The sequence below is a fragment of the Neophocaena asiaeorientalis genome, unplaced genomic scaffold (genome assembly GCF_003031525.2).
Source record: "Neophocaena asiaeorientalis asiaeorientalis breed wild unplaced genomic scaffold, Neophocaena_asiaeorientalis_V1.1 scaffold138, whole genome shotgun sequence".
Classification (NCBI taxonomy): domain Eukaryota; kingdom Metazoa; phylum Chordata; class Mammalia; order Artiodactyla; family Phocoenidae; genus Neophocaena; species Neophocaena asiaeorientalis.
The window spans coordinates 7,033,599-7,056,925 of NW_020172632.1; the positions used below are offsets into that span (position 1 = coordinate 7,033,599).

General features: G+C 50.4%; 1 protein-coding gene across 1 annotated transcript in view; it reads left to right on the forward strand.

The window, feature by feature from the left end:
* Window positions 1-23,327, forward strand: part of MROH7 (maestro heat like repeat family member 7) — a 42,922-nt gene that overhangs the window by 18,066 nt on the left and 1,529 nt on the right. Inside the window, exons 9-20 of the mRNA XM_024739315.1 lie at window positions 921-1,033; window positions 1,441-1,617; window positions 2,004-2,158; window positions 4,314-4,452; window positions 6,674-6,864; window positions 8,857-8,994; window positions 11,109-11,223; window positions 15,912-16,052; window positions 16,829-17,008; window positions 17,600-17,755; window positions 18,011-18,133; window positions 21,866-21,968. Of these exons, the coding sequence (XP_024595083.1) occupies window positions 921-1,033; window positions 1,441-1,617; window positions 2,004-2,158; window positions 4,314-4,452; window positions 6,674-6,864; window positions 8,857-8,994; window positions 11,109-11,223; window positions 15,912-16,052; window positions 16,829-17,008; window positions 17,600-17,755; window positions 18,011-18,133; window positions 21,866-21,968 (1,731 nt within the window). The remainder of the gene's footprint in view (window positions 1-920; window positions 1,034-1,440; window positions 1,618-2,003; window positions 2,159-4,313; window positions 4,453-6,673; window positions 6,865-8,856; window positions 8,995-11,108; window positions 11,224-15,911; window positions 16,053-16,828; window positions 17,009-17,599; window positions 17,756-18,010; window positions 18,134-21,865; window positions 21,969-23,327) is intronic.

The window sequence follows — 23,327 nt, forward strand, 5'->3', positions numbered from 1 at the left end:
ATTCAATAATCCTCCAGTTGAGCTTATCTTGTTGTCAGGAGACAATGAACAAAAAAACGAGTAACACCTATAGTAAGTCAAGCGATGATTAGTATCACAGAAAAAAGAAGAAAACAGAAAAGGGGGATTGGGAACACCGGGGGTAAGGGAATTGCAATTTAATAGAGGTGTTGCCACACACACACCAGGAAGGCAAAAATGGAACAGAAAAATTCACTGGTGAGATGTGAAGCCACGGAACTCTCACACGCTGCTGGTGGGGGCATAATTGGTCCCCACTGTGGAAAACTGTTTGGCAATATCCCCTGAAGCTGAACCCGTACCCACCTTAGGACACAATTCCAATCCCAGCTATGTGCCTACAAATGTGTACCTATAGTCACCGAAAGGCATGGACTAGACGTGTTAGAACATTCAGATCAGCGCTATGCATAATAGCTGGAAACAACCCAAATATCCATCAGAAGTAGGACAGATCAATAAATTGTAGTATATTCATACCATGGAAAATTATACAGCACTGGGAGTGAGTGAACCCATGCAACTTGCAGCGGTGTGGATGAATCTCACCCACATAAGGTTGAGTGAAAGCCAGACATGAAGGATAACATACAGTATGAGTCCATTTATATAAAGTCCAACAGCAAGGAGATTGAATCTGCGGGTTTAGGAGTCAGAATAGTGGTTACCCTGAGTAGGGGAGGAGGATAGTGGACTGAAATGGGGGCACCGGAGGGTCTTCTGGGGTGCTGACCGTGTTCTGTTTCTTGACCTGGGTGCCCACTACAAGGACATGCTCACCGTGAAAAATGACCCCGCTGGTCACCTATGATTTAGGCACATGCTACATCTACGTTTAACAAAAAGTTAAAAGACAAAATAGGTGGTCAGGCCTCACTGAAAAGGTTCTTTGCTTGCAGGAGCCAGATATAAGGAAGAGACCGATAAGAAGGAGCTGTATGAGAACAACAAGCATTTCCTGGGCCCCTACAACCCTGTCAGCCCGTGCCAGAACATTCTGCATGTTATCACGGTGACCACCTACTCCCCAACAGCCCTGGGCCTTCCTGGGGCGATGGGGACAAGGGAGGAGGGGCAGTACCAGCCTGCCCCAGTGCTTCCTCCTCCCTTTCCATCCTTCCAGGCTCAATTCCCTTTACGTTCCTTTACATGCTTTCCTTGACAACACAGGCCCATCCTGTGGGTTCCCAACCCCTCTGGTCTGCGCCACAGTGCGTGGGCTGTGTCACCAGCTCTGGGGGCAGGGGCCATGTCACCCCTTCTTTTGGAGCTCCTCCTCAAAGTGTTTGACACTCACGGATTCACTGAGTATATGGCCCCCTGCTGTCCTCTGCATATGTCTGGTGGTGTTAGGGCGTCCATGTACGGCTCGCTCTGGGTCTGCCCATGTGTGTCAGCATCTCCATGCCTTTGTTTCAGGAATTTGGAGACTTCCTGGGGCCCCAACAGGTAAAGGACCTGCTGCTAGCGGCCCTGGAAGGGCTGAAATGTGGCTCAGAGGCTTGGGGCAAGGACTCGGGGGAAATGATGCAGCTGGCCTCGGAGGTCACACTCAGCTCGGTGCTGGAGCGGTACCGACACAGGGCACTGGAGGTGGTAAGGCCCTCTGGGGGTAGGGGCTGGGCTGGGAAACCCCACAGGGCCCACTCATCCCTCAGGCAGGGCAGGGCTGGTGGTGGCTGAGTTCCAGATGCTCCCAACTTGCAGGTGAGAAAGAACTCGCTTATCGGCCCCAAAGACAGCTCAACTATCAAGTGTGGGGTGGGGGAGGGCAGCAAAGACAAGCTGTCTCCCAGGGAAGGGGCGGCTGCTCTTGTCTGCCCGTCTCCCCTTTTCTTCCCTCTGCGCCCTCCTCTCCCCTCTCTCTCCCCACACCCTGTCACCCCCTTCCTTCCTCCTCCTGTCTCCCTGCTCCCCCATCACCCCCTTGGCTTCTCCACTTGGCCCTCTGCCTGCTCCTGGCCACCCTGGCTGTACCCCAGATTCCAGAAATCATGCAGGGTATCTATGTGCACCTGAGCCACATTCAGAAGCCACGGGCCCGAGAGGTGGCCCTGCTGCCCGTCCCTCTCCTGGCCAGCTCCTTCATGACCGAGGTCGTCGTGGCCCTGCTCATGTGTCCCCTCCCACTGGACAGGTACCAAGTGAGGGGGGCTTCCAGCCACTACACTTCAGAGGGTTGATATAGCCCTGTTCCTGGGCTAGGAATCCCTTCTTCTACCAGAGGAGCCCCTCGCCCTCCCAGGTGGTCCCTCTTCTATGATCTATGATGCTCGTGACAACCGTTAAGTCCTTCCTGAGCACTGCCAGGTGTCTGTGCTGCACACTTGTATGTTTTCTCACGAGTGTAACAACCCAATTCTATAGATAAGGAAACTGAGGCTCATGGGAAGCTTTCTAGCCCTAGGCACCTACTGAACAGGCAACAGAATGAGGACCTAAACTCGTATCTGACCAACTCCAAGCCCAGAGCGCTTCAATGATGCCATGAAAGTAGGACTGAGTGTTGGTCCTGATTCTGCCTCCAGTTGCTCTGTGGTCTTGAGTAGCCTGCTTGCCCTCTCTGGGCTTGAGTTTTCCCCCAAATGCAAAAGGAAGAAATAATCCCCCCATTCTCACCCCAAATGGGTGGTCGTGACAAGTAATGCAGCCGGTCGTGCTGAGTGCCTGCCCTGTGCTCCATGCTGTCAGCCTTCAAGGACCTCTGGTCTGATGGGCAGAGGGGCCAGTGGCCAGATGGTGACGAGCTCGTGAGCAGGGGAGACAAATCTGGCTGCTCCAGTCTCCCAGCTCAGGAAACGCTCCCACACCTTTGAATGAAAACAAGGCAGAAGCGTGTGATCCACATCTTAAGGGAGTTGGTTGAGAGTGAATGGAAAAGAATGATGCAGAACTGTGCAAGTGAGGTGCGCTTCTAACCAGGAGAGCTGGTGTCATTCATAGAAACCAAGATCAGTGCAGGGGTGACACACGCCCATCTCCCACCTGGAAGAATTTAACCCTTTCTGGCTTCACTGGAAACCAGGGAGTTTTCTTCTTGGAGCCACTAAACATTCAGACTCGAGACTGCCAGGGCCATACCTGACCTCAGTTACTCAGGACATAGGACAGGGCAGAGTCCTTACAGCAGCCTGTGTAGCAGGCCAGACAGAGCTGAGACAAAATTTAAGGAGGCCTCGCTCTCAATTGCCACTCCTGTGCTTGCCTGATTGGAGGACCTCCTTAAATGTTGTGCCCTGGATGCCTTACTTTCCTCAATCTAGTATTGGCCCTGGTCCTCCCAGGTGAAAGGTGTAGGTGCTGCCCTGGCTTAAGTGGCTCAGGCTTCAAAAGAACTAGTGTCTCTTACAATAACTGTCTAGACTTTGCTTCCAGGATCCCCACAGGGACAAGCCCAGTCACAAGAGTCACTGCACCCTGAGAAGCCCAATGCCACAGCGTCCCCAATGGTCCTTCTAGTTAATTTATATTTCCTCCAGCCCAGACGCAATTTACCAATTGGGTCATTTTTACCGTAAGCAATGTTGCCTAGCAACATAGTTGACATACTATCTTTATCAGGTTTCCAGGGGAACGGAGCTGGAAAGTTAATGGAAGGTTCAAATCTTAAGCAGAAGGGGGAAAGGGTTTTGTTAACCCTTTAGTGCACTGGCCCTGTCAGCATTTTCACCTCCCCACGATAGGAGTGCCTACAGGCTGGTGCCTGCTGGCCCAGATGCTATCCCCTGCCTGGTATACTGCCTTCTAAGGGACAGGAGTGGGCCCTCCTTGACATTATGTGACAAATGCAAGATCTAGGCCCCAAAGGGCTCCTTGGCATAGAAGAACAGGCACAGGCTTTGGAGTCATCAGGCCTGGTCACTTCTGGTCTCCGTAGCTCATTAGCCGTGTACTCTTGGACCGGTGATTTCACCTCTCTGAGCCTTAACTCCACATCTGTAAAATTAGAATAATAGCCCACCTTGAGGGTCAGTGTAAGAATCCAGTGACCTTGAGTACCTTGACTATCTTGCTCACGTCTGCTGGCAGACAGCAGATGCTCAAGATTTGCTGAAGTAATAAATTGTATGCAAAGCACCTGGTAAAGTAAGTACTTGAGTCATAGGGTTTTCGATAATTGTTAGCCCCCCGCCTCTTAGGGAGCGTTTTCTTGTCCATTCCAGAAATTTTCTGGTATGTCCATGGATGCCATTTCAAAGGCACCTTCCCTTCACCCTCCCCAAACAATTGGGTGGCAGGGTGTGCCCCACTGCCCTGGTCCCCACTAACCATCCCCACCCTTGACCCCCCAGCAATGGAGCAGAGATGTGGAGGCAGCTGATACTCCGCAAGCCCAGCTGTGACGTCCGAGATCTCCTGGATCTGCTCCTGACCAGCCTGAAGGAAAAGCCTGTTACCAAGAAGGGCCGGGCCTCCATCGTGCCCCTAGCGGTGAGGACACCCCACGCCGCTCCATCACTGCCCCATCCCCTCCTCCGCCCTCCTCCCCTCCCCCTGAGTTCTGCACACCCATCTTCTAGTTCCCTGCTCTTCCAGGAACTAACTGTGTGGCCTTGAGCAAGTCTGTCTCTGGGCTCTCGTTTGTGATCCACTGGACGACAATAGTACTGTTACTTACAGTGACGGCAGCAGCCTGGAACAGTGGACACAGAATGACCTGGGACTCGCAGACCTTAGTCTGAGGCCTGGCTTTGCTCAGGTTTTGTAACCTGAGCAAGTCACTTCACCTCCCTGAGGCTCACTCTCTGCCTCTGTAAATGGAAATAATAGTATCCACCTCGTATGGCAGTTGGGAAAATTAAACGAGGTAACTCGTTCACTCATTTAGCAACATAAAATGTTTAAGTGCTTCTGCTGCCAGTCTCAGAGGTCGGCCCTGGGAACACGGAGGGAAAGGGCTCTGACTGCAGGAACAGGGCTGAGTGGAGAGACAGATTTCTCTCTGCTTCTGTCACCAACCCCCTGGTCCTAGCCAGCTGGATAATACCCCCACTCATCTCCTTGCTTCCACTCCAGCCCCTCCAATCTGTACTACAGCTAAAAAAATCTTTGAGAAATGCACATCTGCTCTTCTCAACCCTCTCAATGGCTTCCCATAGCCCTTGAGAGTAACACAGCGCTCCTACCTGTGTGCTACAAGGCCCTGCACCCCTCATCGGCCTCGTGCCCTCACCCCTCACCGTGATCCTCTTGCTTGCATGGGTCCAACCTCGTTGTTCTTTGTCAGATCTTCGCATTCTTCTTCTTTTTTAAATATTTATTTATTTGGTTGCGCCGGGTCTTAGTTGCAGCAGGCGGGCATCTTAGTGTGGCATACATGTGGGATCTAGTTCCCTGACCAGAGATGTAAGCTGGACCCCCTGCATTGGGAGCGTGGAGTCTTATTCACTGTGCCACCAGGGAAGTTCCCTGTCAGATCTTCTTAAACACTGCTATCTTCTGTCACAGGGCCTTTGCACATGCTGTTTCCTCTGCCTAGACTGCTATCCACCAAGTTAACTTCTGCTCAACCCTTAGCTCTTATCACCTCCTCAGGGAAGCCCTCCCTGATTTCTCTGACCAGATCAAATTGGTGCATATTATACTTTGCTTCACATACTTTATCTTGGGAGAGTTTACCCCAGCTGTGATTTAACAATACTGTGTGTGTGTGTGTGTGTAGGGGGGTGTCATTTGGGTAATCAGTGAGATGCATGAATTCAGTGCCTGAGCCTGATATCCTCCAAGTCCAACATACACCTGGCACACAATAGACTCAAAAATTTTTTGTTGGATTGATCAATTTATTTAACAGGTTTTGAGCACCTACTATGTGCCAGGCATACTCATAAGTTCTGGGGATTCAGCAGAGAGCAAGACAAGCTGGTGGAGGGAAGCAAATAAAGAGGAGCGAGTGGTGTTATCCCTTTACGGAGGAAGACACTGATGCTCAGAGACATTCCACGTCTCATGTAAGGTCACACAGCTAGTGAGTGGTGGTGCCAGGACTCAGATCTCCTGCCCCGGAATCCCGTGCCTTACCACTGGATCTCTCTGCCTCTCTCCCCCAGCACTGAGTTCCATGACTAGGGCACCAGCACCCATTCCTTCCCTGGTTTAGGCATTCATGCACTCCTCCTCTGAACACTGTGTGTTGGTGTATTCTCATGTCATTCAGAGGAGGCAGTGAGGGCAGCCTAGTTTAACGGCCCTCAACCAAGAGGCAACTGGTGTCCCCCTCACCGTCTGTGTGCCTGTGTTATGAACCAGAAAGAGGCAGGGCTCACTACAGCGCATAATCTGAAAACCTGGCTTCAAGTCCCAGCTCTGCCCCCGGGAGGCTGGGTGACCTTGGGCAAGTCTCTTCACCCCTCTGAGCTTGTCTCCTCCCCTGCACAGTGGGATGAAGACTCTACCTCACAAATGTGGGAAGAGATCCTCCCACCATGATTCTTCCAGGGGTGTGTCAAAGGCAAAGGGTCACTGTGATTTTCCTGGGGCAGGGCTCACCCAGAGAGCCAAGAGTCGGGGTGTGGTAGTTGGGGGGGAATCTGGGCTTGCCCAAGTTGGGCCAGAGAAGAGCAAAGATCCAGAGCCAGCCTCCTAGAGAAGCAGTCTAAGCCCTGCCAGGAGTGCTGGGACATCTAACAGACCCCGCCCCCTGCCCCACCAGGCAGCCAGCGGCCTCTGTGAGCTCCTGTCCGTCAACAGCTGCATGGGCCACGTGAGGCGCATCTACCCCCAGCTGCTCCTGGCCCTGCTCATTCAAGTCCATTACCACATCGGCCTCAACCTGCCTGGCCACGTGGTTTCCTGCAAGGACGCCAAGAAAGACGGACAGCCCTCTGGTTTCATGCCTGTATGGTATGTTCCTACTGTCCCCGGCAGTAGGGGGAGGGCCACCAGCAAGGGCCTTTCCGAAAGTCTTTAGGGCAATTGATCAGTAGAAATTAGCTTTGGGACTAGAAGAGAAAACAGACGTGCACTTTTTTTTCTTTTTTAATTTATTATTTATTTTTGGCTGCGATGGGTCTTCGTTGCTGTGTGCGGGCTTTCTCTAGTTGTGGTGACCGGGGGCTACTCTTTTCTCTTGTGGTGCACGGGCTGTAGGTGTATGGGCTTCAGTAGTCCTGGCTTGCGGGCTCTAGAGCGCGGGCTCAGTAGTTGTGGCCTCCGGGCTTAGTTGCTCCGTGGCATGTGGGATCTTCCTGGATCAGGGCTTGATCCCATGTCCCCTGCATTGGCAGGCGGATTCTTAACCGCTGCACCACCAGGGAAGTCCTCAGGTGCACATTTTTATGAGAGAGCCAAGCATGTGTTCAACAACTGTTTGTGAGCACCTGCAGGGCATGTCCTCTGCTTAGTGCTGAATGGCAGGGAAGAATCAGCTTCCCCCAAGGAGCTCGCCATTTCGGTTTTCCTCCTCCCTCCCTAGAGACATTATTTGTATTAGATTTGTACCCAAGGCCGAACCATTTTGATTTTTATTTACTAATTGGAACAGGTAATATAGGCACACAGGTAAAAATCTCAAAAGGCATTAAAAGGGAGTCTCTGTTCCTCTCTTTACCCCAGTCATCTGCCCTAAGATGACTAAGAACCCCAGGTTCTTTCTTGCCCTTCAGAGGGGGTTGATGTAGGGCTAAGCCCACGTGTTTTCATTCTCTACTTTTATACCAATGGTAGTGGACCTTACACAGTTATATATTTTTGCTTTTATTGTATACCATATCTCTGAGATCATTACATATAGAGCTGCCTCATTATTTTTAACAGCCACATAATATCCCTCTGTGTAGATTCCAATATACCATCATTTACTTAACAAGGATCCTCTCGATTTAGGTGCTTCACAGCATTTTGCAATTAGAAACAATGCTGCAGTAAGTGAGGCTGTTTATGTCTTAATACTTACATGTGATTGTATATGTAGGATGAGTTCCTGAAAGTAGAATGGGTGCATCAGAAGGTTTCTGTATTTAAATATTATGGTGGAATAGGAATATGTGGTGGAAAAAGTTCTTGACCAGTGAGTGAAGGGAAAATGAAGGACCTCCTAAAGCACCCAGTTTGCCAAATTGCCTCCCACAGAGGACACCACCGCCAGTAGTATATGACACTATTTATTTCTCCACAGGCTTGCCAGCACATTCTCATCTTTGCCAATCTGAAAGTTGAAAAAAATGGTATTTTGCTGTAATTTTAGTTTGTATTTCTCTTATTATGAATGTGGTTGAGGTTTAAATGCCATTTCTGTTTCCTTTTCTGTCAGCAACCTGTTCTTGTTCTTTGCCTAATTTTATATAGAACTGTTGGGAATTTTTCTTATTGGTTTGTAAGAGCTCTTTATATATTAAGGACATTAACTCTTTGTCATTTGTATTCCAGTTTATCACTTAACCTGCAACAATTTGATGGTCGTTTGCTATTCAGAACTTTAAAATTTTTATGCAGTCCAGTTCCTCAGTCTTTTCCTTTTTGGTTTCTATTGCGTGTTATGCTCAGAAAAGTGTGCTTTGAGGGATAGAGGGCAAGCAGTTGTGTAGCTGGGCTTGAAGTCAGGACACTTTGGGTTTGAGTCCTGGCCTGTAACAGTGCTTTGCACTTTGGGTTAAACCAATTTAACCTCCTGGCAACTTGGTTCCTTGCCAATGAAATGAGGTAAGCAGTTCCTACCCTGACAGGTGTGTTGTAAGGACAAGATAGGATCTCGTCACAGGACGATACCGTGTGCTGAGGCTGTGGAGGGAAATTTGTCTGGCAGATGGAACTGACGGTGGGAGAGACTTGGGTGGAGGGAGGTCTGGCCTGTTGGGGGCAGGGTGATATGAGGTCTCAGCCCCCTTGTTTTGGCAGCTGGGTGGTCAAAGTGGTGAAAATCCTTCTGCTGAAGATGGGCTGCTCATATGAGGCTACCTTTCTGGAGGACCAGGGCGGCTGGGAGCTCATGGGGCAGGCGGAGAACCACCACCGTGGAGTGTCCCTGCTGGCCAGGTGAGGCCGGCGACCCCCAGGGTAGGGGTTGGAGGAAGGGGAGAGACCTCAGGGTCTTTGGAAAGGCCTGGGTTTGCATTTCTCTCTGGACAAGACCCTTCCCTCACTCCATCGTCTCTCCTCTGAGACTGGCAGAGTATCATCTACTTCAGTGGGTAGACAATTCAGATGTGAAAGATAGCACACACTCTACAAACTGTCGTTATAGCAGTACCTGGCATTGCAGAGCACTTAGGTTATTTATAAAGCACATTTCTCACCACATTATGAATTTAGTTCCCACGCTAATACAGAAATTATGGTCTAGCCGAGCAGTTTATAGTGTGGCCTTGGAGCAGGTCTACCTGCGTCTGAATCCCAGCTTACCACTTCCCAGCTGTGTGACCCAGGGCAAGTTCGTTTCCTTCTCTGTGTCTCAGTTTTCCCATCAGTAGTATGGAAATAATAACAGGGCCCACCTCCAAGATTTAGGGTGAGGATTAAAGTACTTTGAACAGCCCCTGACTATAGTAAGAGTCCAACACAGGTTAGCTTTTATTATCGTCATGCTGACTGGTGGGGCAGGGATTTTTTTGGGGGTGGTGGTGGCAGGGATTATTAATGCACATTTTGCAGGGGAGGGTGCCAAGGTTCAGAGAGGGACAGTTATATACCAAAGGTCACACAACCAGGAAGTGGCAAGGCTTGGAATTGACCTGCTGACCCAGATCAGGGCTTTTCCCCCCAACCACACACAGCCTCCCATGGGGTCAAGAGAAGGGTGGGGCAGCACCTTGATTTCACTAATGTGGCTCCTGCAGGAAGAGTCTGCTTCTTAGCGCTGCACGCTGAGTGTCCAGGATGGTGCTCTCCCCAGGGGTCTCAGGATACAACCGCATTTATTGAGCACTTACTATGCTCTAGGCACCATGCAAACAGCCATACATTCATGGACTTCGATTTAACCCTCACCATGACCGTTGAAATAGCACTATTATTTTCCCAGTGTTACCCATGAGGAAGCTGAGACCCAGAGAAGTTAAGTGACTTGCCCAAAGTCACACAGCTAGTGGTAGGGCCAGAATTTGAACCCAGGCTGTGTTACTCCAGACTCTACTCTAGGCCGACACACTTTCCTGGGCTCATTGATTAATGAAGCATAGTGCAGACTTGAGGGTACATCAGAATCATCTATGGGACTCGTTAGAACACTGATTGCTGGGCCCCACCTCTAAAGTTTCTGATTCGGTTAGCCTGGGATGGGAGCCTGAGGATGTGCATTTCTAACAAGTGCCCAGGTGATGCTGATACTGCTAGTCCAGGGGCCACACTTTGCGGGTTTATTTTGTTTGTTTGTTTTGTTTTTTTTTTTTTGCGGTACGTGGGTCTCTCACTGTTGCAGCCTCTCCCGTTGCAGAGCAGAGGCTCCAGACGCGCAGGCTCAGCGGCCATGGCTCACGGGCCCAGCCGCTCCACAGCATGTGGGATCTTCCCGGACCGGGGCACGAACCCACGTCCCCTGCATTGGCAGGTGGACTCTCAACCACTGCGCCACCAGGGCAGCCCAGGGGCTGCACTTTGAAAACCACTGGCTTAGTAGAATGAACGAGGCAGCTGGACTGGAGACCCCTGGGTTGGGGCTCCAGCTCTACCATTTTCCAGCTCTATGACCTTGGGCATTTCACACTCAAAGCCTCTGTTTCCTCATCCATGAAGCGGGTTAACAACAGTAACCTACCTCAAAGGGTAATGGTGAGGATCAAATGCAATAACTACTTGAAAGTGTCTGGCTGCTGCCTGGTGCCTAGTGAGTGGGTCCTCACACCCTTTCCTTCCTGTCTCTTCCTGCTGGAGTGGTCCTGTGCACTCAGGGGTCTTAAGCCTGTCTTTCTTACTGATTTGCTCTGTGCTCTCAGGCAAGTCACTTTCCCACTCTGGGCTTCAGTTTTCCCATCTGTAAAATGAAGCAGTTAGATCAAATGGTCTCTGAGATCCTGTCCAGGCGGGAAACCCTGGGGATGCAGGAACACAGGTGACTTGGGCTTTCCCAGAGTTTTGAGTGTTGGGACTAGGCCCCCACCCAGCACATGCCCCTGGGGCTGGAGAGCCTAAGGGCACTGTTCCCCCACCCCCAGGGCCATGGTGCAGTACTCCTGCCAGGAGCTGTGCCGCATCCTCTATCTGCTCATCCCGCTCCTGGAGCGAGGCGACGAGAAGCACAAGATCACCGCCACTGCCTTCTTCGTGGAGGTAGAGACTGGGCACTGGGCGTGGGGCAGGGGTCCCCCCGGGCCTTCCCCTAAGCATAGGCTTCAGTTCCCATTGCTGGTCATTTCTTCTGTGCAATAAGTACTTAACACTTTAGAGTCTTTCCTGAACATGATTTCTTTTGAGTACAAAGGCTTTGTAGCTCTCTCTCCCTTTTCCCTCCCATCTCTCCTCTTCTTTCTACCCCCTCCACCCCATTCCATTCTTCCCAGACTCCCCCTTGCCCCAGGCAACCACCAACATTTGCTGGGCACCTCTGTGTGCCAGGTACCAGATTGGAGACACAAATATGAATTTGACTCTGCCTTGCTCTCAAGGAGTTCTTGGTATGGGAGTGGAGACAGAGTACACCCCAATTATAACACAGGGTACTACAGAGTGACTTGTGCTGTAGTACTGTGCTGATGGGGGCAATTCAGGCTGTGGTGGGAGAACAAAAGTCTTGGATGTGTTGGGTGGGGGAACATCAGGGAGGCCTTCCTGGAGGAAGTGACAACTAAGCTGAGTGAGTGTATGGGGGTACTAGAGTGGGTACTGGGGAGAGATGAGTCAGGAGAAGGTTGGTAGGGTTGACCCCAGAAGGGAAGACTTGCCAATAACAATAGCCAACGTTTATTGAGCACTTACTACCTTCTAGGCACATTCTAAGAGCTTTACACATATCGATCCATTTAATCCTCACAATAATCCCATGATGCATATACTATTCCATCCCCTAGTTTAGAGGAGGAAACCAAGGCACAGATTTAAGTAACTTTCCCAAGGCCACACAGCTCGTCAAGTGGCTGATCCAAGATTCAAAGCCAGACACCTGGGCTCTAAAGTACACTCTCTCTTTCATTTTGTGTGTGTGCTTGTGTATGTGGTAAAAAAATATATATTTCATGAAAGTTACCATTTTAACCATTTTTAAGTGTACAGCTCAGTGGCATTAAGTGCATTCACACTTTTGTGCAACCATCACCACCATCCATCTTCAGAAGATTTTCATTTTCCTTCCCGAACTGAAACTCTGTACCCATTAAGCACTAACTCTCCCTCCCTCGTTTCCTCAGCCCCTGTAACCACCATTCTACTTTCTGTCTCTATGAATTTGCCTATTCTAGGTTTCATATAAGTGGATTCATCAATATTTGTCTGTTTTGCTTATTTCACTTAATATAATGTCTTCAAGGCTCATCCATGTTGTAAAGCAGGTCAGAATTTCATTCTTTTTTAAGTCTGAATAATATTCCATTGTATGTACATACCACATGTTGTTTCTCCATTCATTGGTCGATGGACATTTGGAAAACCCATTCTCTTAACCACCATCCCATCTTCCTCTTGTGACCTGCTGGCTGCCACACAGTGGGTCTGGGCTATCACCAGGGTCTGTACAGTGGGGCTCAGAGGCTCACTGTCTGCTCAGACAGTGGAAGGTTAAGGAAGGCTTCCTGGAAGAGGTGCCATTTGAGCTGGGCCTTGAGTAAAGATTGCCAGGTGGACACAAGGCAGCATGGCAATCCCGGCACTTCTTGCACCTTTCTGCCTCTCCAGTGGACTGTGAGTTTAGGGAGTAGGGACTACATTGTGTTTATGTTGCATCCCTAAACCCAGCCCCAAGAGGGCCCCCAAGAAGTGGGGATAGGATGGATGAGTGAGCACCCAAGTGAACACTTTGCCTGGCTCTGCAGGCACCAGCAGAATATGTCACCTCCAGGAGGACAAGAATGTGTCTTGGAGCCAGGAGTCGGGGTTACAGCCTTAGCTCTGCTGGGTCTACTTCTAATTTCCCCCATGACCCTGGTGAGGAAAGGGAAAGTGCCATTTCTTGAGGGGCTGCCACATGCCAAACACCACGCTGACCTCTTTTATCTGCTACCCCACTCATCAGCACAGCAGCCCTGAAAACCAGGAATTGTGAAGCTCATGTGTCGGCGAGGTAAGAGGCAGTTTTCAAGGTCACACAGCTCAAGTTGTCCAGAGAGATTCAGACCAGGTCTGCCCGCCTGGCTCCTCTATCCTGGTCAGCCTCGTGGGAGAGGCGGTCCTCTCTCTGTCTGTTAGTGGCTGCCACAGGGGCTCTTGGGGAGGGGGGTGGAGGTTGGACCTCCCGTGTCCACAAGGTCAGGGACAGTAGGCTTAACCTTTCCCAAGGTCAGGGCTCCCCTGGAGCCCTGAGCAGTAGCCCTCCCTCCCTGTGGCAGGGGTCCTCACCCAGCTTCAGTCCTTCTCCTGGTCCCCAGAAGAGGTGGCCCACTCCTGGCCAGAGCCAGGCCCACCATGTTCACAGTGGTGCTTTGATGGCGCTCAGATGTCCCTCCCCGGCTCCCCCAGCCCCCCATGCTGTGACTGTGTGTGTGCTTGCTTCTTCCAATGGCGGGTGAAGTCCTCAAGGGAGCTGTGACCTTCGGCAAGTTGCTGAACCTGTCTGTGCCTTGCTTTCTTATAATACAGGGATAATGAATTGCCCATCTCATAGGTGTTTTATTTTTAAGCAAATCTTTTATTTATTTTTAAGCAAATCTTTTATTGTTTCACTCTTATTTTGAAATAATTTTAGATGTAACAGAGGAGCTGTAAAAATAATGAGAAAGTTCCTATATATCCCACAGCCAGCTACCCCCGACGATAACAACTTACATAAAAATAGTACAATAATCAAAACTAAGACGTGGGTACAATACTATAAACTACAGACTGCTCAGATTTCACAGTTTTCCACTGATGTCCTTTCTCTGTTCCAGGATCCATTCCAGATCCCACCTTGCACACTAGTTGACTTAATGGGACCTCCTTCATCTCCTCTAATCTTGTCTGTCATGGCCTTGGCACACTGAAAGACTAACTCTAGGTATTTTGTAGAACGTCCTTCCATTTGGCTTTGTCTCATGTGTTCCCATGATTAGACTGAGGCTACGCATTTAGGAGAAGAACGTGTATAGGTGATGTGACCTCTCAGGGCATCATGTCAGGGGCCCCATGACCTCTATTTTAACTTCTTATTATTGATGATGTTAACTTTCATCAGTTGGTGAAGGCGGTTGGGACTGTGAGGGTAACACTATCCTTTTGTAAGTAAGAAATATATGTGAAATATATTTGAAACTAGGCAACTTAAACTTTTACCCCCTAATTTTAGCATTCATCAATGGATCCTGCCTTGAGCCATTATTCCTGTGGTTTTCTAATGGTGATTTTTCTACTTCCTTCATTCAGCCTACAATTATTAGTTGGAATTCTTCTGTACGAGTTGTTCCTTCTACTTTCACGTATTCATTTGGTCATTTTTTTTATAGCAATACAAGACTCGTGGATATTTACTTGATTCTTTGGGTTATAATCCAATACTATCCTTTTTTTTTTTTTTTTTTTTTTTTTTTTTTTATCAATTTACATTCCCACCAACAGTGCAAGAGGGTTCCCTTTCCTCCACACCCTCTCCAGCATTTATTGTTTGCAGATTTTCTGATGATGCCCATTCTGACCTCTCATAGGGTTTTTTTTTTTTTTTTTCTCATAGGGTTTTGATGGGGATTAGGTGAGTTCACATAAAGCACTTAGAACAGTGCCAGCACACTGGTGCAGAGCAGCAGTGCTGTATGATGGGTGGAGGGTGGGTGGTAGGTGGAGCCCCACTTTTCCTGCCTCCCCCACTCCCCACCCCATCAACTGTCCTGCCCGCTCTCTCCAGCTCTCTCTTCTCTTCAAAGACGCAGGGTCTCAATAGTCACAGTGGATGGAGGACAAGGGAACAGATGGGAGAAGTGCTTATGAGGATGACTAGGCAGGAACTGAAGACGGGTTGGGTGCTGGAGGTGGGGGGCAAGGGAGAGGAAGGAGATGAGAGTGATGCCTGGTTTGGGGCTGGGACAATGGGGAGCTGGTTGTGCTAATCCCGCAATTGGGGGCACTGGAGGAGGGCCGTTCTTTTGTGGTGCGCAGGCTCCAGGGCACGTGGGCTCTGTAGTTTGTGGCACACGGGCTCTCTAGTTGAGGTGTGCAAGCTCAGTATTTGTGGCGCACGGGCTTAGTTGCCCCGTGGCATGTGGGATCTTAGTTCCCTGACCAGGGATCGAACCCACGTCCCCTGCATTGTAAGGCGGATTCTTTACCACTGGACCACCAGGGAAGTCCTGGAGGGCAATTCTAAGGAGGAAAGGAACCATTTCTTGTTGGATGTGAACTCAGGCAACAAGTGTTACCTGAGTACACACTTCACCCCAGAGCTTGTATCAGGTAACAGGCGCCCAAGGAGAAAGGCTCAGTTTGTGTCCTTAAGGAAGCTGCCAGTGGGATAGGATACGGGAGGCAGATGCATAAGCACATGGGGGCACTAAGGTTTCCATGTTCAGGGCTCCCAGGGCCCCAGAGAAGGGGGCAGTCAGCCTAGACGAGGCCTGGGGACACTGTCAAACATGCCTTCAGGGGGGGCTGAGTTTTGGATGGAGCTGTGCGTGGTGAGCTGGGGCTAGAGTGGAGGTGAGAGCCCCGGCAGAAGGGAATTCTGCCCGCACAGAGGGGACAAAACAGCCTGAGTCATTCCGTGAATGATGGGCAGCTTGGTTAGAAGCTGGCTGGTGGTAAGAATGTGGGCTAGAGGGTAGGCAGGTGTGAATGAGGCCCCAGAGGCAAACAGGGCCTGAGGTACCCCTTGAGCCAGGGAGTAATTACCCTTACTTCCTCAGCTCCTCCAGATGGAGGAGGTGCGACGGATCCCTGAGGAATACTCTCTGGGGCGGATGGCAGAAGGCCTGAGCCACCAGGACCCCATCATGAAGGTGCTGTCCATCCGAGGCCTGGTCATCCTGGCCCGAAGGACTGAAAAGGTAAATGGAGGGTAGGGGAGAGCCCACCCAGCTAGACCCCTGACAGGAGGAAGGATGGAGCTTGGCCATCCTTGACTCTCCAATACCGGTGGCTGGAATCAGAGCTCATTTCTGTCTCTGCCTCAGTTATCCCATCTGTAAAATGGGTATCACTTAATAATTCCCTATATACTTTATTCTTTTTTTTTTTTTTTTTTTTTTTTTTTTTGTGGTACACGGGCTTCTCACCGTTGTAGCCTCTCCTGTTGTGGAGCAAAGGCTCCGGACGCGCAGGCTCAGTGGCCATGGCTCACGGGCCCAGCCACTCCGTGGCATGTGGGATCTTCCCGGACCGGGGCACGAACCCGTGTCCCCTGCATCGGCAGGCGGACTGTCAACCACTGCGCCACCAGGGAAGCCCCATTAGTGTTATTAAAAGTGCTGTGTTTTTCTCTACCAGGCACTGTTCTTGCATCTTAGGATTTAGAGGGACAAAGGGACAGGATATAGACTCAGAAAGCTAGCTAACAATGCATGGTATCATCTATATAGTGCCAAGAAGCGGGGAGACAACAAAGGGCCTCAGGTATCCAGGCGAGGAAGGAGTCAGTGAGGCCAAAGAAGGCTTTGGGGACAGCAGGAGCTTGAGTGAGGGCATGCCAGGCAGGTGGGACAATGTAAGCAAAGGCCTGGAGGTGGGACTTGCTTGACCAAGTTCATCTCAGTGAATCAGAGGCTGGGTCTCCCACCTGTTAGCACAGATAGGAGCCTCCATCCCAAATGCTCCTTCTCCACAGACCACCAAGGTGCAGGCCCTCCTGCCCTCCATGGTGAAGGGTCTGAAGAGTGTGGATGGGCTGCTGGCGGTGGAGGCGGTCCACAACATCAAGATCATATTCAAGGGGCAGGACCGGAAGCTGATGGACAGCTCGGTCTATGTGGAGATGCTGCAGATCCTGCTGCCACACTTCAGTGACGTAAGGAATCCCATGGGGGTGGGAGGATGGGGTGGGGTGGCACCCGGAGGGCAGTTCTTTACTGCTCTGGGAGTTGCAGTAGCTCCCACAGCCTGTTGGGACCTGTGCAAGGCCGAGTCAGCCCAGGGGAAGGGGCACTAGTCCCGACTGGTCCTGGTCTCTTTGTAACTGGTTTGCACAGAGAACGTTCCTTTTCTAATTAGTTCTCACAGAGGGAGGTCTTTTTGCGTCATCAAGTTTCCCCAGAGACTTGCCTCAGTGTGATTGGTCCACCTAGAGGGGTCAGTGTTTTATGATTGGTCGCAGCAGAGGGGGGCGTTTTCCCACTTGGCACGAAGGCACATTTTAGGCTAGTGGGGGCCCTGGCTGGGAAGAGTGGGCAGAGCTCCAGACCTAGGCTTTGCTGAGGGAGACGCCAGCCCCAGATCAGCCCACCAGGTGGCCTTCACTGTTTTCCGTCTCTGTGTGACTTGCGCCTGGAGTGGCCCTCAGAATGAGTGGAAGGAAGGCCATGTGCCTCCATGTGGGGCACAGAGGCCCAGGCAGCCTCCTGGAAGACGGAGCATGCCTGAGCCTCTGGATCTGCCCCAGTCACGAGAGGATGTGCGCTCCTCCTGCATCAACCTGTACGGCAAGGTGGTCCAGAAGCTGCGGTCGCCCCGCACCCCAGCCATGGAGGAGCAGATGATCAGCACCTTGGTGCCCCTGCTGCTGACCATGCAAGAGAGCAATGCCAGGGTGAGCCAGGTGAGTGTGCATGGCCCTGAACCCAACCTAGAATCACAGGTGGTCCATCACCGGACAGTTTATTTATGTCTGGCCGAATCTGTTTACCAAAGGTACCCATGTCAGTATTTCTCTTCAAAACAGCCAACTTTACTTGCATGTTTCAAATAGGAATTGCTTTTCCAAAATCCAGTTTCATACAGTTTTTTGGGGGGAACACGTTCCGGCTGTCCTGGAATTCCACAGCTCTGGTGTTCTCTTCCTGTTGGCCCCCAGAAATGTGTGAAGACCCTGTTCCACTGTTCTTGCTTCATGGCTTGGGAATTGCCAAAAATAGCTTACAGTCGGAAGCCCTGGGACAACCAGCAGCAGATGGTGGCCAAAATTTGCAAGTACCTTGTGAGTGCTTCCAAGACTACAGTGGGTCCCTATGAGTGTGTTGGAGGTGGCAGGTTCTTTCCTTGCCTCTTTTTTCTTTTTACCTGAGCATCCTTACTGACAATTCCATGACCACCTACAAGTCGTTGGCTCCTGGAAGTTCATCTTTGTCTCTCACTCCTCTCTCCACTTCTGGTGTTCCCTCTCCATGGCTTACCGACATCTCCCCCAATGAACCACACACACCTTAAGCTCAGCATCTCTTCTGAACTTATGCCTATCCCATGTCAGTTCTGCTCTGTTCCTCTAGATCCCCAAAAGCTGAAACCTAAAACTAACTGAGGCTTATTCCTCTCCCTCACCTTCACCTTTGATCAATCTTAAATATCCTTAATACCTCTGAGTCTGTCTTTCCCTCCCCCTCCCCACTATCATTACCCTTAGCTCAGGTCATGGATGTCTCTCAGCGGGGCCATTGGTCCAGCCATCCAGTGGGTCCCCAAGCCTTGAATCTCATTCCCTCCAGTCCACTCCCCATTCAGGCCACCAAAATGGTGTGGTTAAAACACAGTCTGTCTATATTATATCCCTGCTTGAAGGGCTCCATTAGCTCCCTTTTCTACAACAGTAATTCCTAGTGTGTATTCTTTGCAACACCAGTCCTACAAGATATGCCCCACAGGGGAGAAAAGAAGTTCCAAGACAAATAAGTTTGGGAAATACTGCATCGTCATCTTCCTCTTGGGGATTTGCAGTGCCATCGGTACATTAAAGCTCTGAGATGTTCTGTGCTGAGGAAATGTTTCATGGTTAATTCATGGTTTCCCAAAGTTATTTAACCACAGAACTGCCTTTCGAGATAACACCTGAGAACATCCTGCAGTAGGAGAGAGCCATATATACAGTGAACTCCTGCACTGCAGGATGCAGCCTGGTTCCTCCACATACAATTTGGGAAGCTTTGCCATCTAGTCCCATCTACCTTCCCTGTTGTTATGGGCCGCGTCCCCCAGGATGCAGACTCTGAGGCAGAGATTGGCATGCAGGAGGTTTATTAGGGAGCGCCCTTGGGATCAGTCCCTGTGGAAGGAAGGGCAGAGAGCAGGAGTGGCAGAGGGAAGAGTCAAGCTGCAGTGTAGTTTCAGGGGAAGTCTCAGCCAACACTATGCTGAGATTCCTCACACTGGAACTAGGGGTCAGGTTTCCACATAGACTGAGCCGTCTGTCAGTTTCCGGTTCTGTCCCTTGAAGAAGGTCTTGAGGTTGTGGATTGCCTTGTCATTGGATGCCAGCCCGCCTGGGAAGAGACATGACTTTGGGCCAGCAGTTCTCTTCTGCCAAAGCAATCTGTACCTGGGGGAATAAATCCTTTACACCCTAAGGGAGATCTGGCTGGGGCCTACAGCATCCCCATTCTCCCACCAACCTAACAAAAATATACAAAGTAACAGATTGTTACTTTGCAACCATAACCGTTATCAACAATGCTCAAAACCTCTGCAATCCAGTGCCTAATATTTTACCTCATTTTACAGCGGGAAAAAGGCCTGGAGGAAGTGTTTGACCAGGGTCGCTAATTCAAATACTTACCATGATCTGTGACTGCGCAGATTATGATTATAAGTGATGTGGAGGTGGTAGGGCTGTGACAACCTGGAGCGCCCAGGCTCTGTTTTTTGGTTTTTTTTTAAGCATTGGTTTTATTTTTTTTCCTTTTTTAAAAAAATATTTATTTATTTAGACTGTGCCAGGTCTTAGTTACGGCACGCAAAGTGTTAGTTGCAGCATGCGAAATCTTCGTTGTGGTATGCAGGATCTTTTAGTTGCGGCATGCGGGCTTCTTAGTTGCGGCATGCAAACTCTTAGTTGTGGCATGCATGCGGAATCTAGTTCCCCAACCAGGGATCGAACCAGGGCCCCCTGCATTGGGAGTGCAGAGTCTTACCCACTGGACCACCAGGGAAGTCCCCCCAGGCTCTGTTGAAAGCACAAGTGGAGAGCTCCAGCTCACCATGCAGCCCACTCTCACCAGGGCCTTCAGTTTCACAAGAAAATCTAGATTTTTATAAGATATTAATTAACAATCAATTTAGCTTATTTAAAACACTGTGCTGGCCGCTGCCCTGCCAGGCACTTGTGGCCTGTGGGCTGCCAGCTTGTGACCTCTGCATTAAACCCTTCCGGATTCTCAGTCTCTTCTTTGCTCTCCAGGCATCAGCAGCTCTGCTCATATGAAGGTCAACCTCTAGCCTTAGCTTTAAGAAGGGGTCCGTAACCTAGTCATTCATTCATCCAACACTTTCTGGGCACCTGTGCCATGCCAAGCTCTGTCCAGGGTACTGAGGACTCTGAGCTGAGTGAGCTGGCCCCTTCTTTTGGGGGAACACCAGATTCAGTGGGGGAGATAGGTATAAATAATTATAGGCCAATGTCATAGATGCCATGACAAAGGCTGTGCAACATGCTATGGAAATGTCAAGAGTGGTGGGATCAGCTTTGCCTGAGGCTTGTGGAAAGCTTTGGGGAGGAGCTGGTTTCTGAGCTGAGCACCAAAGAATGAGAGGGAACTCATCAGGAAGGAAAGAGGGAAAGGCACTCCAGTCAGGAGCAATGGCTTGTACCAGGTACAGATCTGGGGAGAGCTGGGCCATGACTGGGACCGGAGCATGGTGTGCATGGAGGTGGTGATGGAAGTCGACACTGATTTGCCCACCAGGCCCAGGAGTTTACTCCCTGACATGCAGATTGTCAACAGGAGGGTGATCAGATAAGATTTCTCTTCATCTCCCTCAACAGTCTCTTAGCAGATTGCCTGCCCCCTAGTTTCTACTTGATCACACCCAACCTGAACATCACTGTCAGACTATTTTGCCCAAAACATTGTTTTGTCATTGCCCTATTAAGAATGAGTGCTGGCTTCGTATTTTCTAATGCATAAGGAAGCCCTATTCCTATCTGGATTTTAAGGACTTTTAAGACCCTCCTAAATCTCTAGTTTATTCCCCACTGCTCTGTAATTTGAATCCTTTACCTTGGTCAAACCTGTCTCCTTAGTCATGTCCCTCGCATGCCATGTCCATTCTCAGCTCTGGCTGGACTTGCATTTATTTTATTTTTTTAAATATATATATTTATTTATTTTTAATTTATTTTTGGCTGTGTTGGGTCTTCATTGCTGTGTGCGGGCTTTCTCTAGTTGCGGCGAGCGGGGGCTACTCTTCATTGCGGTGTGCGGGCTTCTCTTTGTGGTGGCTTCTCTTGCTGCGGAGCATGGGCTCTAGGCACACGGGCTTTAGTAGTTGTGGCACGTGGGCTCAGTAGTTGTGGCTCGAGGGCTCTAGAGCACAGGCTCAGTAGTTGTGGTGCATGGGCTTAGTTGCTCTGCAGCATGTGGGATCTTCCCAGACCAGGGCTTGAACCCATGTCCCCTGCATTGGCAGGCAGATTCTTAACCACTGTGCCACCAGGGAAGTCCCTGGACTTGCATTTTAGAACTTACCTTCCGGCTGTAGCAGGTGGGTGGATTGGAAGAAGAGACAACCAAGGCAGGAGGACCAGTGATATGACTGTTGCAATCAGCTAAGAGAACATGAGGCCTGGCCTCTGGGAGAGTCCAGAATGGGTAGCAGAGATGTTTAGGAGGCAAGGAGCCAGGACCCGACTGCCTGACATGGTCCCCGTTCCTAGCTTTGGGAGGGGTGGATGGGTAGTCCCTCTGAGGGCCCAGCACTCTCAGGTCTCTCTTTGTCCCAGGTGGACACCCATCGAGACAGTGCCTTCACATTCCTCAGCCAGAGCCTGGAGTACACCAAGAGTTCCAGGGCCTCCCTCCGGAAGTCCTCGGTCATGTTCATAGGTAACCTGCCCTAGCAGAACTAGTCCTACTGCTTCCTCCCCTTGGAAGGAAGCTGCGGCCCTTCTGGCACTGGGTGGATGCCTCCCCTTGGGTGCAAGTCTTGGCCAGCAGACGGCCTTGGTATAAATTAGAAAGGTGTCCCCTCCTCTGAGATCACTGCTTGGGAAGTGAGCCAAGGTCACAACCTTGGCATCTGTACGCAGAAGTGCTGCATCCCCCCTGAGTACGGTGGGGTCCAGGCCCAGCAGGAGCTTGCTGTTGACCTCGGCAGGAGGCGCCAAGCTGCACAGTGGAAAAGTGAGCTAGGATCTCAGCTCCATGATCCCCTTTCTGTGTGACCCCAACTGAGTCATTTACTCCCACTGAGGCTCCTCTGTAAGATCTGTAAGATCATCGGTAAGATGGGAATCAACTCCTACTTCACGGACCGGATGAGAATATTTTTTGCGTGTGTGAACACTGGCAGATAAAGGTGCTCCCTCAGTGTTAGTCACCTTCATCCTTCTTTCCACAGTCCCGACCTCTGCCTTTCTGGGGGAAAAACCATAGATTCCCCTCACTCAGGGTCCCCCCATAGGACCCTTCTGATGGCATGCTTTCTTCTCTCAGCTACCCCCCTCCCCTCCGCTCCCTGAAATATCCACACACCCTTCAAGGATCAGGAGACCCTACTGCAGAGAGGCTTGGAGAGGATAATGTTCCCAGCCCTCCACCTTGTAAAGCGATGTTTCTTTTAGTACCTTCGCCCAATTCACTTGCAGTTTTTCATCCATCCTGTCGTCCATGCATGCATTCATTGACTTATGCCGCAAACATTGATTGATCCTCTTCTCTGTCTCAGGCACTGCGCTTAGCCTAGAGAAACACAGAACTTTTCAGGAGGTGATGCTGATGTTTGGGGGTGGGGAGGTGTAGGGGTGGCTCTTAACGTGATCAGCTCCGGGACATATGAGTGATGCCCAGGACAGGGGGCAGGGCGGGCAATCCCTCAGGCTGTGGGGACCGGCTCAGGGACATCTTCTCACACAGAGTGACATTATTTCTTAAGACTTCTCTAAAATCTCACTCCAAATTAATCACTTCTAAAAATGTTGGTGTTTAACACCCTGGGAGTCTTCTCTGTGTCAGGGCCTGTGCTGGGAAAAGAAAGCTGGGTAGCACCTGCATCTGCCCGCAAACAGCTCCTAGCGTGGTGTTTTGATTCCTAACCTCTTGCGGGTTATGGATCTTTTGTGAGACCCTGAAGAAAGTTATGAGCACTTTCCCTAGAAAAATGCATATAAGCATACACTCAGAGACCATCCTTTCTACTCCCCCGTCCCCAGTGGATCTAAGCTGAAGAAACCCCTGGTCTGGTGG